We start from the raw sequence: 12,007 nt of genomic DNA on the forward strand, positions 1-12,007 counted from the left end.
GCTTTCTTGTCTCATTTGACAGGCGCAACTGTTGGTTTTTTGACACACTACCTGTTGGCTTCTGCTTCGGGTCTATCAGTCAATGTGGCTGGCACTGGACAAAGTTTCACTCGCCACTGCTGACGGTGGACTGGGGGAAACATTAAAAAAAATCATCAAACATCAGTCGGAGAACCCGGGACAGAAGCCAACAGCCAGTTTGTCAACAATCGGCCACGGAAGCCTCAGTCATTATGTTGGTTCTTTGTTGTTACTTATTTGCAAATACGACAATCTAATGCAATTAGTGTATACGTGTATCACATAATAATCTGTATCTGGTGGCTATATGTAGAAACATACACTTTTAAACTGATGACTATTTATTAACAGCGTGTGTATTTTATATGGCTGAATGCCCCATGTCCTATAACTACGTGTACTAACACAGCACGATTTCTGGGACCAATAAAAATTAAATCTAATGCACGCTTACTCTTACTTCCATTACACTGGTGGCTGCCCATTGTGATTTCATGTGGTCAAAATACTGTTGAGAAATTGGTTTTCGAAAAGAAAAAGATACAAACCATGCTAGTCGTAAATGTGTTCCGAAAATTTATTTTGGGGCAGTTTACTTAGCACAGTCAACACAAATTTCACGTTTTCGAGCCTTCGTCACAAGCTGTTACCGGATGTAAACAATTCAGAGCGGCGTCGATAATGGCAACAAGAACAAACTATGCGCTTGCTTTATCTTGTCATCTGGGCTACCAATTAGAGGATCTGTCTATGGGTCATGGAGCTAAGCTTATTTCTTCCTCTACCAACAAACACTTCCCCCACCCCCCGATTTATTAAACTCTTATGACAACTTACCTCCTTAACTATGTGTCTTGCAATGATATAATTTGGCCAATGCATTCATTCAGTGGCTTGTGTGAAAACTACAAAACTTACTGCGAATAGAATAAAGAAGAAATAAATTAAATGTTTTGCCTGTTGGTCAAGTTTTGCTGCATGAAGGGCGAAAATATACACTACTGGCCATTAAAAATGCTACACCGCGAAGATGACGTGCTACAGACGCGAAATTTAACCGACAGGAAGAAGATGCTGTGATATGCAAATGATTAGCTTTTCAGAGCATTCACACAAGGTTGGCGCCGGTGGCGACACCTACAACGTGCTCACACGAGGAAAGTTTCCAACCGATTTCTCATACACAAACAGCAGTTGACCGGCGTTGCCTGGTGAAACGTTGCTGTGATGCCTCGTGTAAGGAGGAGAAATACGTACCATCACGTCTCCGACTTTGATAAATGTCGAATTGTAGCCTATCGCGATTGCGGTTTATCGTATCGCGACATTGCTGCTCGCGTTGGTCGAGATCCAATGACTGTTAGCAGAATATGGAATCAGTGGGTTCAGGAGGGTAATACGGGACGCCGTGCTGGATCCAACGGCCTCGTATCACTAGCAGTCGAGATGACAGGCATCTTATCCGCATGGCTGTAACGGATCGTGCAGCCACGTCTCGATCCCTGAGTCAACAGATGGGGACGTTTGCAAGACAACCACCATCTGCACGAACAGTTCAACGACGTTTGCAGCAGCACGGACTATCAGCTCGGAGACCATGGCTGCGGTTACGCTTGACGCTACATCACAGACAGGAGCGCCTGCGATGGTGTACTCAACGACGAACGTGGGTGCACGAATGGCAAAACGTCATTTTTTCGGATGAATCCAGATTCTGTTTACAGCATCATGATGGTCGCATCCGTGTTTGGCGACATCACGGTGAACGCACATTGGAAGCGTGTATTCATCATCGCTATACTGGCGTATCACCCGGCGTGATGGTATGGGGTGCCATTGGTTACACGTATCGGTCACCTCTTGTTCGCATTGAAGGCACTTTGAACAGTGGACGTTACATTTCAGATGTGTTACGACCCGTAGCTCTACCCTTCATTCGATCCCTGCGAAACCCTACATTTCAGCAGGATAATGCACGACCGCATGTTGCAGCTCCTGTACGGGCCTCTCTGGATACAGAAAATGTTTGACTGCTTCCCTGGCCAGCACATTCTCAAGATCTCTCACCAACTGAAAACGTCTGGTCAATGGTGGCCGAGCAACTGGCTCGTCACAATACGCCAGTCACTACTCTTGAACTGTGGTATCGTATTGAAGCTGCATGGGCAGCTGTACCTGAACACGCCATCCAAGCTCTGTTTGACTCAATGCTCAGGCGTATCAAGTCCGTTATTACGGCCAGAGGTGGTTGTTCTGGGTACTGATTTCTCAGGATCTATGCACCAAAATTGCGTGAAAATGTAATCACATGCCAGTTCTAGCATAATATATTTGTCCAATGAATACCCGTTTATTATCTGCATTTCATCTTGGTGTAGCAATTTTAATGGCCAGTGGTGCAGTAAGCGATCAACTTTTTTCCCTTTCATTATTTTTTGGGGGTGGGGGGTGGGCGGGACGTCATCGAGAAAAAGTTTCGAATGTGTTTGAAATAATGTGTAACGTTTGTTGGAATTCGGTAAGTGCACTCGTTCTCAAATAACAGGGTGAAAATAGTATGCGTAATTTGCGAGAGGAAAAATATACACAGTTTGTAACTGTAGTACACTAAGATGACAGTAGTCATGGGCTACCTTCTCATAGCCCGGCGTAGTGCAGCAACTCTACGTGGCGTGGACTCAACAACTCGTTGGAAGTCACCAGCAGAAATATCGAACCATGGTGCCTCTACTGCCGTCCATAATTGCGAAAATGTTGCCAATGTAGAATTTTGTGCACAAACTGTCTTTTCGTTTATTTTTCACAAATGCTCGACGGGCCTCGTGTAGGGTGAGCTGGAAGGCCAAATCATTCGCTCCAACTGATAAGAGAGTTATTCAAACCAATCGCGAACAATTGTGGCCTGGTGACACGGCGCATTGTCATCCATACAAATTCCATCGTAATTTGGGAACATAAAGTCCATGAAGTGCAGCAAATAGTCTCCTATTAGTCAAACATAACCAAATCCAATCAATGATTGGTTCAGTTGGACCAGAGGATCCAATCCATTCCATGCAAACACAGCTCACACCATTATGGAGCCACAATGTTTGCACAGAGCCTTGTTGACAGTTTGGGTCCATGGCTTCGTGGCGTCTGCGCCACACTCGAACCCTAACATCACTTCTTATCACGTGAAATCGTGACTCATCCGACCAAGCCACGGTTCTCCAGTCTTCTAGAGACTAGCAGAGGTGCTTCAGGCGATGTCGTGCTATCAGCAAAGCCACTAGCGTCAGCCATCTGCTGCCATAGCCCATTAACAGCAACTTTCGCCGGACTGTCCTAACGGATACGTTCGTCGTACGTCCCACATCAATTTCAAGCACTGTTGCTTGTCTGTTAGCACTGGCAACTCTACGCAATCGCCGCTGCTCTCGGTCGTTAAGTGAAGGCCGCTGGCCACCGCGTCGTCCGTGGTGAGAGGTAATGCCTAAAATTTGGTATTCTCGGCACTCTCTTTACCCTCCGGATCGCAGAATATTGAATTCCCAAACGACTCCCGAAATACAATGTTCCATGCGTCTATCTCTATCTACCATTCCGCGTTCAAAGTCTGTTAATTCCCGTTGTGCGACTATATTCACGTCGGACACCTTTTCGAATGAATCCACTGGCCTCTGCCTATGCACTGCCCTTTTATACTTCGCGATACTACCGCCATTTGTATATGTGCATATAGCTATCCTATGACTTTGTCACCTCAGTGTAATGTGTTAAACCTTTAACCTAATACTGTACCTCTTAATGAGTAGATGATGATGATTATGATGATAAGGTCCCATACTCCGAGGCGCGTAGGGAACACAGCGGGAGACCCGCACCGCCGACTAGGCAAGGTCGTAGCGGAGGTGGTTTGCCATTGCATTCCTCCGACCGGAATGGGGATGAATGATGATGATGATGATGAAGAGAATACAACACTCATTCATCTCGAGGCAGGGAAAATCCCCGACCCCGCCGGGAATCGAACCCGGGACCCCGTGCGCAGGAAGCGATAACGCTACCGCAAGACCACGAGCTGCCGACTAATGAGTAGATAATGACAGCATTGCAATTTGGTCAGTAATTAAACGAAATACTGAAAATTCCTAGAAACCTTTAGTTAGAGAACCTTTAAGTAGGACGGTCGCAGGTTCGAATCCTGCCTCGGCCATGGATGTGTGTGATGTCCTTAGGTTAGTTAGGTTTAAGTAGTTCTAACAAGGGAACCTCCCCATCGCACCCCCCTCAGATTTAGTTATAAGTTGGCACAGTGGGTAGGCCTTGAAAAACTGAACACAAATCAATCGAGAAAACAGGAAGAAGTTGTGTGGAACTATGAAAAAAATAAGCAAAATATACAAACTGAGTAGTCCATGCGCAAGACAGGCAACATCAAGGATAGTGTGAGCTCAGGATCGCCGAGGTTCCGTGGTTAGCGTGAGCAGCTGGCGTGGGCAGCTACGGAACGAGAGGTCCTTGTTTCAAGTCTTCCCTCGAGTGAAAAGTTTACTTTCTTTATTTTCGCAAAGTTGTGATCTGTCCGTTCGTTCATTGACGTCTCTGTTCACTGTAATAAGTTTAGTGTCTGTGTTTTGCGACCGCACCGCAAAACCGTGCGATTAGTAGACGAAAATCCGTGCCTCTCCAATGGGAACCGAAAACATTTGATCGCAAGGTCATAGGTCAACCGATACCTCCACAGGAAAATACGTCTGATATATTCTATACGACACTGGTGACGGCATTACAGGAATATGTTGTCGACCCACCCCATAAACTGCAACAAATGAATGCAACAGTTTCACAGTCGCACAGTTTTCCCTGTGCTCTGCCAAAACATATGTTTTTAAAGTTTTCAAATTTTTCCGTGTGTAGACCGTCAAATCCTACATATATCCAAGCAAATCTGAACATGTCCTGGAATTTTGGAGAGCGAAGTTGATTATGTGTGAGTGCCTGAACTTTGATAATAGTCAGAAAATAAAAAATTAAACTTTTCACTCGAGGTAAGACTCAAACCAAGGACCTCTCATTCCACAGCTGCTCACTCTAACCACGGGACCACGGCGCTCCTGAGCTCACTCTGTCCTTGATGTTGCATATCTTGCGCATGGACTACTCAGTTGTATATTTTGCTGATTTTTTTTCATAGTTCAATACAACTTCTTCCTGTTTTCTCGAATGATCTGTGTTCAGTTTTTCAAGGCCTATCCACTGTGCCAACTTATAACTAAATCTGAGGGGGGGGGGGGGGGGTGCGATGAGGAGGTTCCCTTGTAAGTTCTAGGGGCTGATGACCTCGGAAGTTAAGTCCCATAGTGCTCAGAGCCATTTGAACCAGTAACTCTGTGTGACCCGTTTAACCGTTTCGACGTCGGCTGATACTCGTAGCCCAGTTCTCACTCTTCCTCCCGTATTTCGCAGTTCAGACGCGCAGATGCCTCTGATGGCTTGGCAGATCAATCCTAGCACGAAAGATGCGGCCACATAGGTTACACACTATAGGAGTGAGGGGCCTATCTAGGCATGGCGAAGTTTGCGTCTCTGACATTTCAAATCTTCGATGTTCCTGCTCAAAATGTATAAAAGGAGCTAAAGTAGATTTGCGCCAGCGAGTAAGATCTTCTGCTATGGCTTACTTATGAGGCTTCAGCGTTTAATTGATTCTTAAAAAGCTTCAGAGGAGCACTACGGGGATTTCTACCTCTGCCATTCAATAATAGATACTCGGCACTGTAGTTAATGCATATAAAACGCAGGACTGACATTCATGTCGCTGTACCCGAACTCTTTGAAATGTGTCTTCTTTTGGTACCTACCTGAGTATCTGGTGGTTCCGTCCGAGCGAAGGTGGGTACCTTGGATGCCGCCTCCTCAGAACATTTCTGAAACAGACAGAGAACGTCTCGTTAGCGTAAAGCAATGCATTGTATTTTAAAATCTTGACTCTAATACAGAGGAAGACGTTTATGCAACTGATAACGGTAAAAAAGGTGTTGTATCTATCCTGATGATGGAAGCAAGACTAAAAAAAATCAAGACACGTTCATAAGATTTGTCGACCTGGAAAAAGCGTTCCACAATGTAAAATGTTGCAAGATGTTCTAAATTCTGAGAAAAATGGGGGTAAACTATAGGGAGAGATGGGTAATATAAATTGTGTACAAGAGCCAAGAACGAATAATAAGAGTGGACGACCAAGAACGAAGTGCTCGGATTAAAAAGGATGTACGACAGGGATGTAGTCTTTCGCCCTTACTTTTCAACTTGTACATCAAAGAAGCAATGATGGACATAAAAGAAGGGTTCAGGAGCGGAATTAAAATTCAAGGTGGAAGAATATCAATGATACGAATCGCCGATGACATTGCTATCCTGAGTGAAAGTGAAGAATTACATGATATGCTGAATGGAATGAATAGTGTAATGAGTAGAGAATATGGATTGAAAGTAAATACATAGAAGAAAGACGAAAGTAATGAGAAGTAGCAGAAATGAGAACAGCGAGAAACTTAACATCAGGATTGATGGTCAAGAAGTAGATGAAGTTAAGGAATTCGGCTACCTAGGCAGCGAAACAATCAATGACGGACGGAGCAAGGAGGACATCAAAAGCAGACTAGCACTGGCAAAAAGGGCATTCCGGGCCAAGAAAAATCTACTAGTATCAAACATAAGCCTTAATTTAAGGAAATAATTTCTGATAATGTACGTCTGAAGCACAGCATTGTATGTGAGTGAAACTTGGACTGTGGGAAAACCGGAACAGAAGAGAATCGAAGCATTTGAGATGTAGTGCTACAGGCGAGTGTTGAAAATTAGGTGCACTGATGAGGTGAGGAATGAGAATGTCCTGCGCAGAATCGGAGAGGAAAGGAATATGTGGAAAACATCGACACGGAGAAAGGTCATATCTTAAGACATCAGGGAATGACTTTCATGGTACTAGAAGGAGCTGTAGAGGGCAAAAACTGGAGAGGAAGACAGAGGTTGGAATACATCCAGCAAATAATTGAGGACGTAGTGCTGCTCTGAGAGGAAGAGGAATCCGTGGCGGGCCGCATGAAACCAGTCAGAAGACTGATGACCCAAAAGTAAAAAAAAAAGTTTAAAAAATCTAAAGTACCAAACATCGTCGCCAGATCCGGATTTACCCATACGGCAGGCAGGTACGGACTGTGAGATACCTCGATCGGTGCTTTATATATATATATATATATAAAGGGTACAGTACCGCCCGACATTGAAAATAGGTACAACATTCTTCGTTCTTCTTGTCAGAACAATATATTTTTTCTAATAATAACTCAATTTCAATTAATACAGCAAAGCCGGATACCAGTGTGGGAAAGAATGACAATTTATTTATTTAATTGATCACATGTGCACTCCCACAAAATAAATCCCTACATCCAGTTTGGTGAGATCTGTGAAATGAATGAATTTATGGTCGTCTGCTAACTGCAGATAGTGAATGTGAATATATGATCATCTTTGAGACGGTACTTGGGTCACCTTTGGTGGGACCAAAGAGATGAAATTTACCTGAGCTTTGAGTGCCTGAAATGTGGCTGACCAATACGGTAGCAAGGTGCTCCCCCACTTCGGCAGAGGTGCGAGAGAACCTGAAGAACGGCCATGTTTCAGCACTCTGCCGCTTGATCTAGTGTTGGTAAGACCTGTCTTAGTTGTGCTCCGTATAGACAAAAGAGTGGAGACATGGTATGCATGTGGAATACTTAAGAGTAGTTTGAAATAATAATTTCTCTATTTCAGGAACTTTTGTGGGGAGAATTAAATGTCAGGCAGGTAATATTAATGGGATCGTAGTAATCTTCGGAAGTGACCAACGGTCACAATGAAACCACGTGTAGCAATAAGTTGAAATACTTCCGTGTGCTTAAGTTAAGCTGAATTACTAGCGTGTGTACTATAAGTTGAAATATTTAAGAAATGGCGTGTGCAGGACTTGAAATTAGAGACGAGTACTTCCACGTGGTGAGTACTGTGTGAGTCTCAATCTGTGTATGAGACAAAGGATAAAGAGAAGTACTCGTCCATGGTATCAGTTGAGGACTCGCGTGTGTGATGAATATGCTCTTAATATTACTTTGCGTGTTATGTTTCCGTGTGACGCTTGATTCAAACTATGATACTCTGAGAGAGAAGCAAGGTGAGTCAGCCGTCTATCCAGCAACGCCACTTGGCTTGCATTGCACAGGAAGACGTGCCTATATCCTCCAGAGTTCGTAGTAGGAGAGAAAAGTTACGAAGTGGGGCAGTGTCGTGTGAAACTGGGATGAATACTAATTGAACTGGGAAAGCTGAAAGTGATAATGTTGTGACTATTCCTTGTGTTGTATTCCATGTTGCAGTGTGGTGTATGTCATGTAATTTAAGTATGTGTGGTTTGCATGGGAGAGTAGCAAGGTAGTTTCAGAGGTAGTGGGTATGCATGTTCCTTTTGTACCGCTCGGTCTGGAGGAAAGTTTCGTGATGATGGTTGTGAGAGTCGAAGTGTGAGATATAGCAAAAGATCCACCATCCTATCCAGAAAGTGCACTGTAGCGTTAAATAATTACGAGACCATAAGATAGAGAATCACCAATGTAAAGCCATGCCCACTGGGCGGAATTTCTCATGTGTTATTGTTATAGGTTATAGAATTTGTGTGTTTAGGTTATAGAATTTATCGGAATAAATAAGATAGTGAAAAGAAAAAGATTGGTGGCCTTTTCCTTCGAATAGTATGTTGTCATGATACCCAGAATTTATAATGTGTGCGCCATTCATATTCAGTGCGATGGCCACGTGTTGTTCAAAGCCGTTGAATGAGAAAGAAAATGTGGTATTGCCAGTGCGTAGTGAACAGTCAGAGTTGTGTAAATTACTAACAGTCAGATGTGCGCTATCCGTTGCGTAATATTCATACAGGAGGATAATTTGTAACTTAATTGTGAGTACTAGAGTTCATGTTACTCGATAAATAAGAATGAGTCCACTCGCTTGGCAGACCACTCATCTTGCAGGCCTGACTGCTTGATGCCACAGTATGAGCAAGGCATGTGGGTGCCTCTCAATATATATATAAAATAATGTCATGGGGCTCAGCGGCCTGTTGCAAGTCTTTCTATTGGAAGTCACTTCCGCGACTTCAGAGGCCCTAATCTACCACAATTACCCAATCAGGGGAAGGGGACCTTAAGTTTAAAATGGAATTCGAACCACGTGTTGAAGGTAAAATTAACAGTGAGTATTATGATCCACGAGAAGATTCAATAAAAGAAAAAAGAAATCAGCTGACGTGCTCGAAAATTAGACTGTCAGAATTGCGACATACCAAGTGTGGTGTTTCGTACAAGGTCGTCCTAGCTTCTATCCGGCTCTATCGAGAAAAGCTAAATAATATCTCAGATGCAGATGTGCTCTTGATATGGAACAGACGAATACCTTCCCTGTCGTCACCCAGTACCGTAAGGGAAGTCGCGAAATATACGAGGAGCCGAGGGAAAAATTAGTGGTTTACTAACTTTAACTTTGTAGATTTCCACTGCGGTTCATTGCTACCTTCTTAATGTTTCTCGGCCGAGAGCACGTCGTTAGGTGACTATCGATATGGAACACTGTAACAAGAGTCAAGGCCATGTAAGACCATAAAGACGAAGAATTTCCACATCTACCTTCGCTAAAATCGTGGTAAGTTGCGGCACTCTACCACAGATACAGCCCGCTAATCAAAAGTAGTGTGCAGTATGCTCGGAAATTGGTTAATTATCTCAGCATACTTTGTTTAGAATTATCTACCGTCTGTTTAAAGCTTGCCCCAAAGGTCCGGGACATACTGTACACTATGAAAGAATCTACGTAATGCTCTGCATTCCACTTACCCTTGCTACCGAATAGTTCCACCATCATTTCCGAAGAACAAAACACCTCATCGCCATACTCATCATTCACCCACATTCCGCCTGAACGTAAATAAAAATCAAGGAATCCACGAAATAAATCACGCCTTCTTCTGAAATGGATCTCGCTGACGACTTCATGCTGGAAGAGTTGAGGATACTGCGAAATCACGCTGGCGGACTCATAGTTAACTAGCACTTCAACTACTCGGGCATCAATCAAAGTACACAAAAATTACCACGAATGTCAAATCGAAGAGGGTAAATCGTACGGTTAAATTAAGTGTAGATGCTACTTCTATTGACAGCGAAACAAACAAAATTTCTATGAACGAATATTTATTATTAATTGAAGTGCTCGAACATACAGAGATACTTGCAAACTGATTGTCATCACCATATTATGCCCTTAGAGTCTTATCGCCCATGTGTAACAGCCAGTGTCTTTTAGTTACATACTATCTACATCAACATCCATACTCTGCAAACCATTGTGAAGCGCATGGCAGAGCGTAGTCCTATTCTACCAGTTATTAGGACTTTTTGTTCCATTCACGTATGGAGCGTGGAAAGAATGTTTAAATGCCTCTGTGCGTGATGTAGTTAATCTAATCTTGTCTTGATGATCCCTATGGGACGTATATGTAGTGGGCTTGGTACATTCCTAGAGGCATTATTTAAAGACGATGCATGAAACATTGTAAGTAATCTTTCTTTGGCTGATTTACGCCTATTTTCAACAGTCTGCCAGATCAATTCTTTCAACATCTCTGTGACTATCTCCCGCGGGCCGAACAAACCTTTGGCCATTCGTGCTGTCCTTCTCTGTATACGTTCAATATCTCCTGGTAGTTCTATCTGGTAGGAGTCCCAGACACTCGATCAAACTTCTAGGACGAGTCGCACGAATGATTTGTAAGCAATCTCTTTGTAAACTGATCTCGTTCCCCAAGTATTCTACCAATAAATCGAAATCTGCTACCCATGTGTACACTCAGTTCTTATCTATGAAATTATTATCTACGAAACTAAGGCACAAAACGAACACAATTTTCAAACTACAGAAAAGCTCCTTAAGAATAATAACTAAAATAGTTAAAAGGCTTAATTTAAGGATATATTCAAAACATTGGGGATTTTTACCACACTTTCTGAGTACATTTACCAACCAATTATGCACAGAAAAAAACCTTAATAACTCTGCACAAACAGCTCTGTCCATGACCGTGGAACAAGAACTAGACTGAATTTACAGGTACCAAGACAGAGTAAACATAAAATTCAAAATAACATTGTCTACCAAGGAATAAAATTGAAAAGTAAACTGCCTAAGAAGATAAAAGACATTACTAAAACACATTTATTATGAAGGCAGTTAAAAATTACCTGTTAGCAATACATTCTATACTGCGAAAGATTACTTATACAGTGCAAAGAGAGGGGGTGGGGGTTGGTAAAAAATGTAACATAACTAAATAACAATAATAAAAGATCTCCAGCCAACGAAACATCTTCTGTTTCAGACCACACTGCCGCCCTACAATATTTTTTTTTTCCCCTGGACACCCGATTTCAGTTTTCTGTTATGGATAATCCTAACACCTTATCGTTCTTCAAAGTTCGATATCTCTCTTATAACAAAGGGGTGATGACTCCATGTTTCACGCAAGCAAATGGAAAGATGAGATTTTCACTCTGCAGCGGAGTGTGCGCTGATATGAAACTTTCTGGCAGATTAAAACTGTGTGCCGGACCGAGACTCGAGACCTTTGGTTTTCGCGGGCAAGTGCTCTACCAACTGAGCTATCCAAGCAAGAATCACGCCCCCTCCTCACAGCTTTACTTCCGCCAGTACAAAACTTTGGAAAGTAGGAGGCGAGATACTGCCTACCAACTGAGCTATCCAAGCAAGAATCACGCCCCCTCTTCACAGCTTTACTTCCGCCAGTACAAAACTTTGGAAAGTAGGAGGCGAGATACTGGCGTTAGTAAAGCTGCGAGGAGGGGGCGTGAGTCTTGCTTGGGTAGCTCAGTTGGTAGAGCACTTGCCCGCG

At 43.2% G+C, this 12,007-nt stretch overlaps 1 protein-coding gene across 1 annotated transcript in view; it reads right to left on the minus strand.

Annotated features, from left to right (window-relative positions):
* LOC126245965 (receptor-type guanylate cyclase Gyc76C-like) overlaps positions 1–12,007 on the minus strand; it is a 228,709-nt gene that overhangs the window by 94,055 nt on the left and 122,647 nt on the right. Inside the window, exon 2 of the mRNA XM_049948359.1 lies at positions 5,868–5,933. Within this exon, the coding sequence (XP_049804316.1) occupies positions 5,868–5,933 (66 nt within the window). The remainder of the gene's footprint in view (positions 1–5,867; positions 5,934–12,007) is intronic.

This window comes from Schistocerca nitens, chromosome 1, assembly GCF_023898315.1.
Source record: "Schistocerca nitens isolate TAMUIC-IGC-003100 chromosome 1, iqSchNite1.1, whole genome shotgun sequence".
Lineage (NCBI taxonomy): Eukaryota > Metazoa > Arthropoda > Insecta > Orthoptera > Acrididae > Schistocerca > Schistocerca nitens.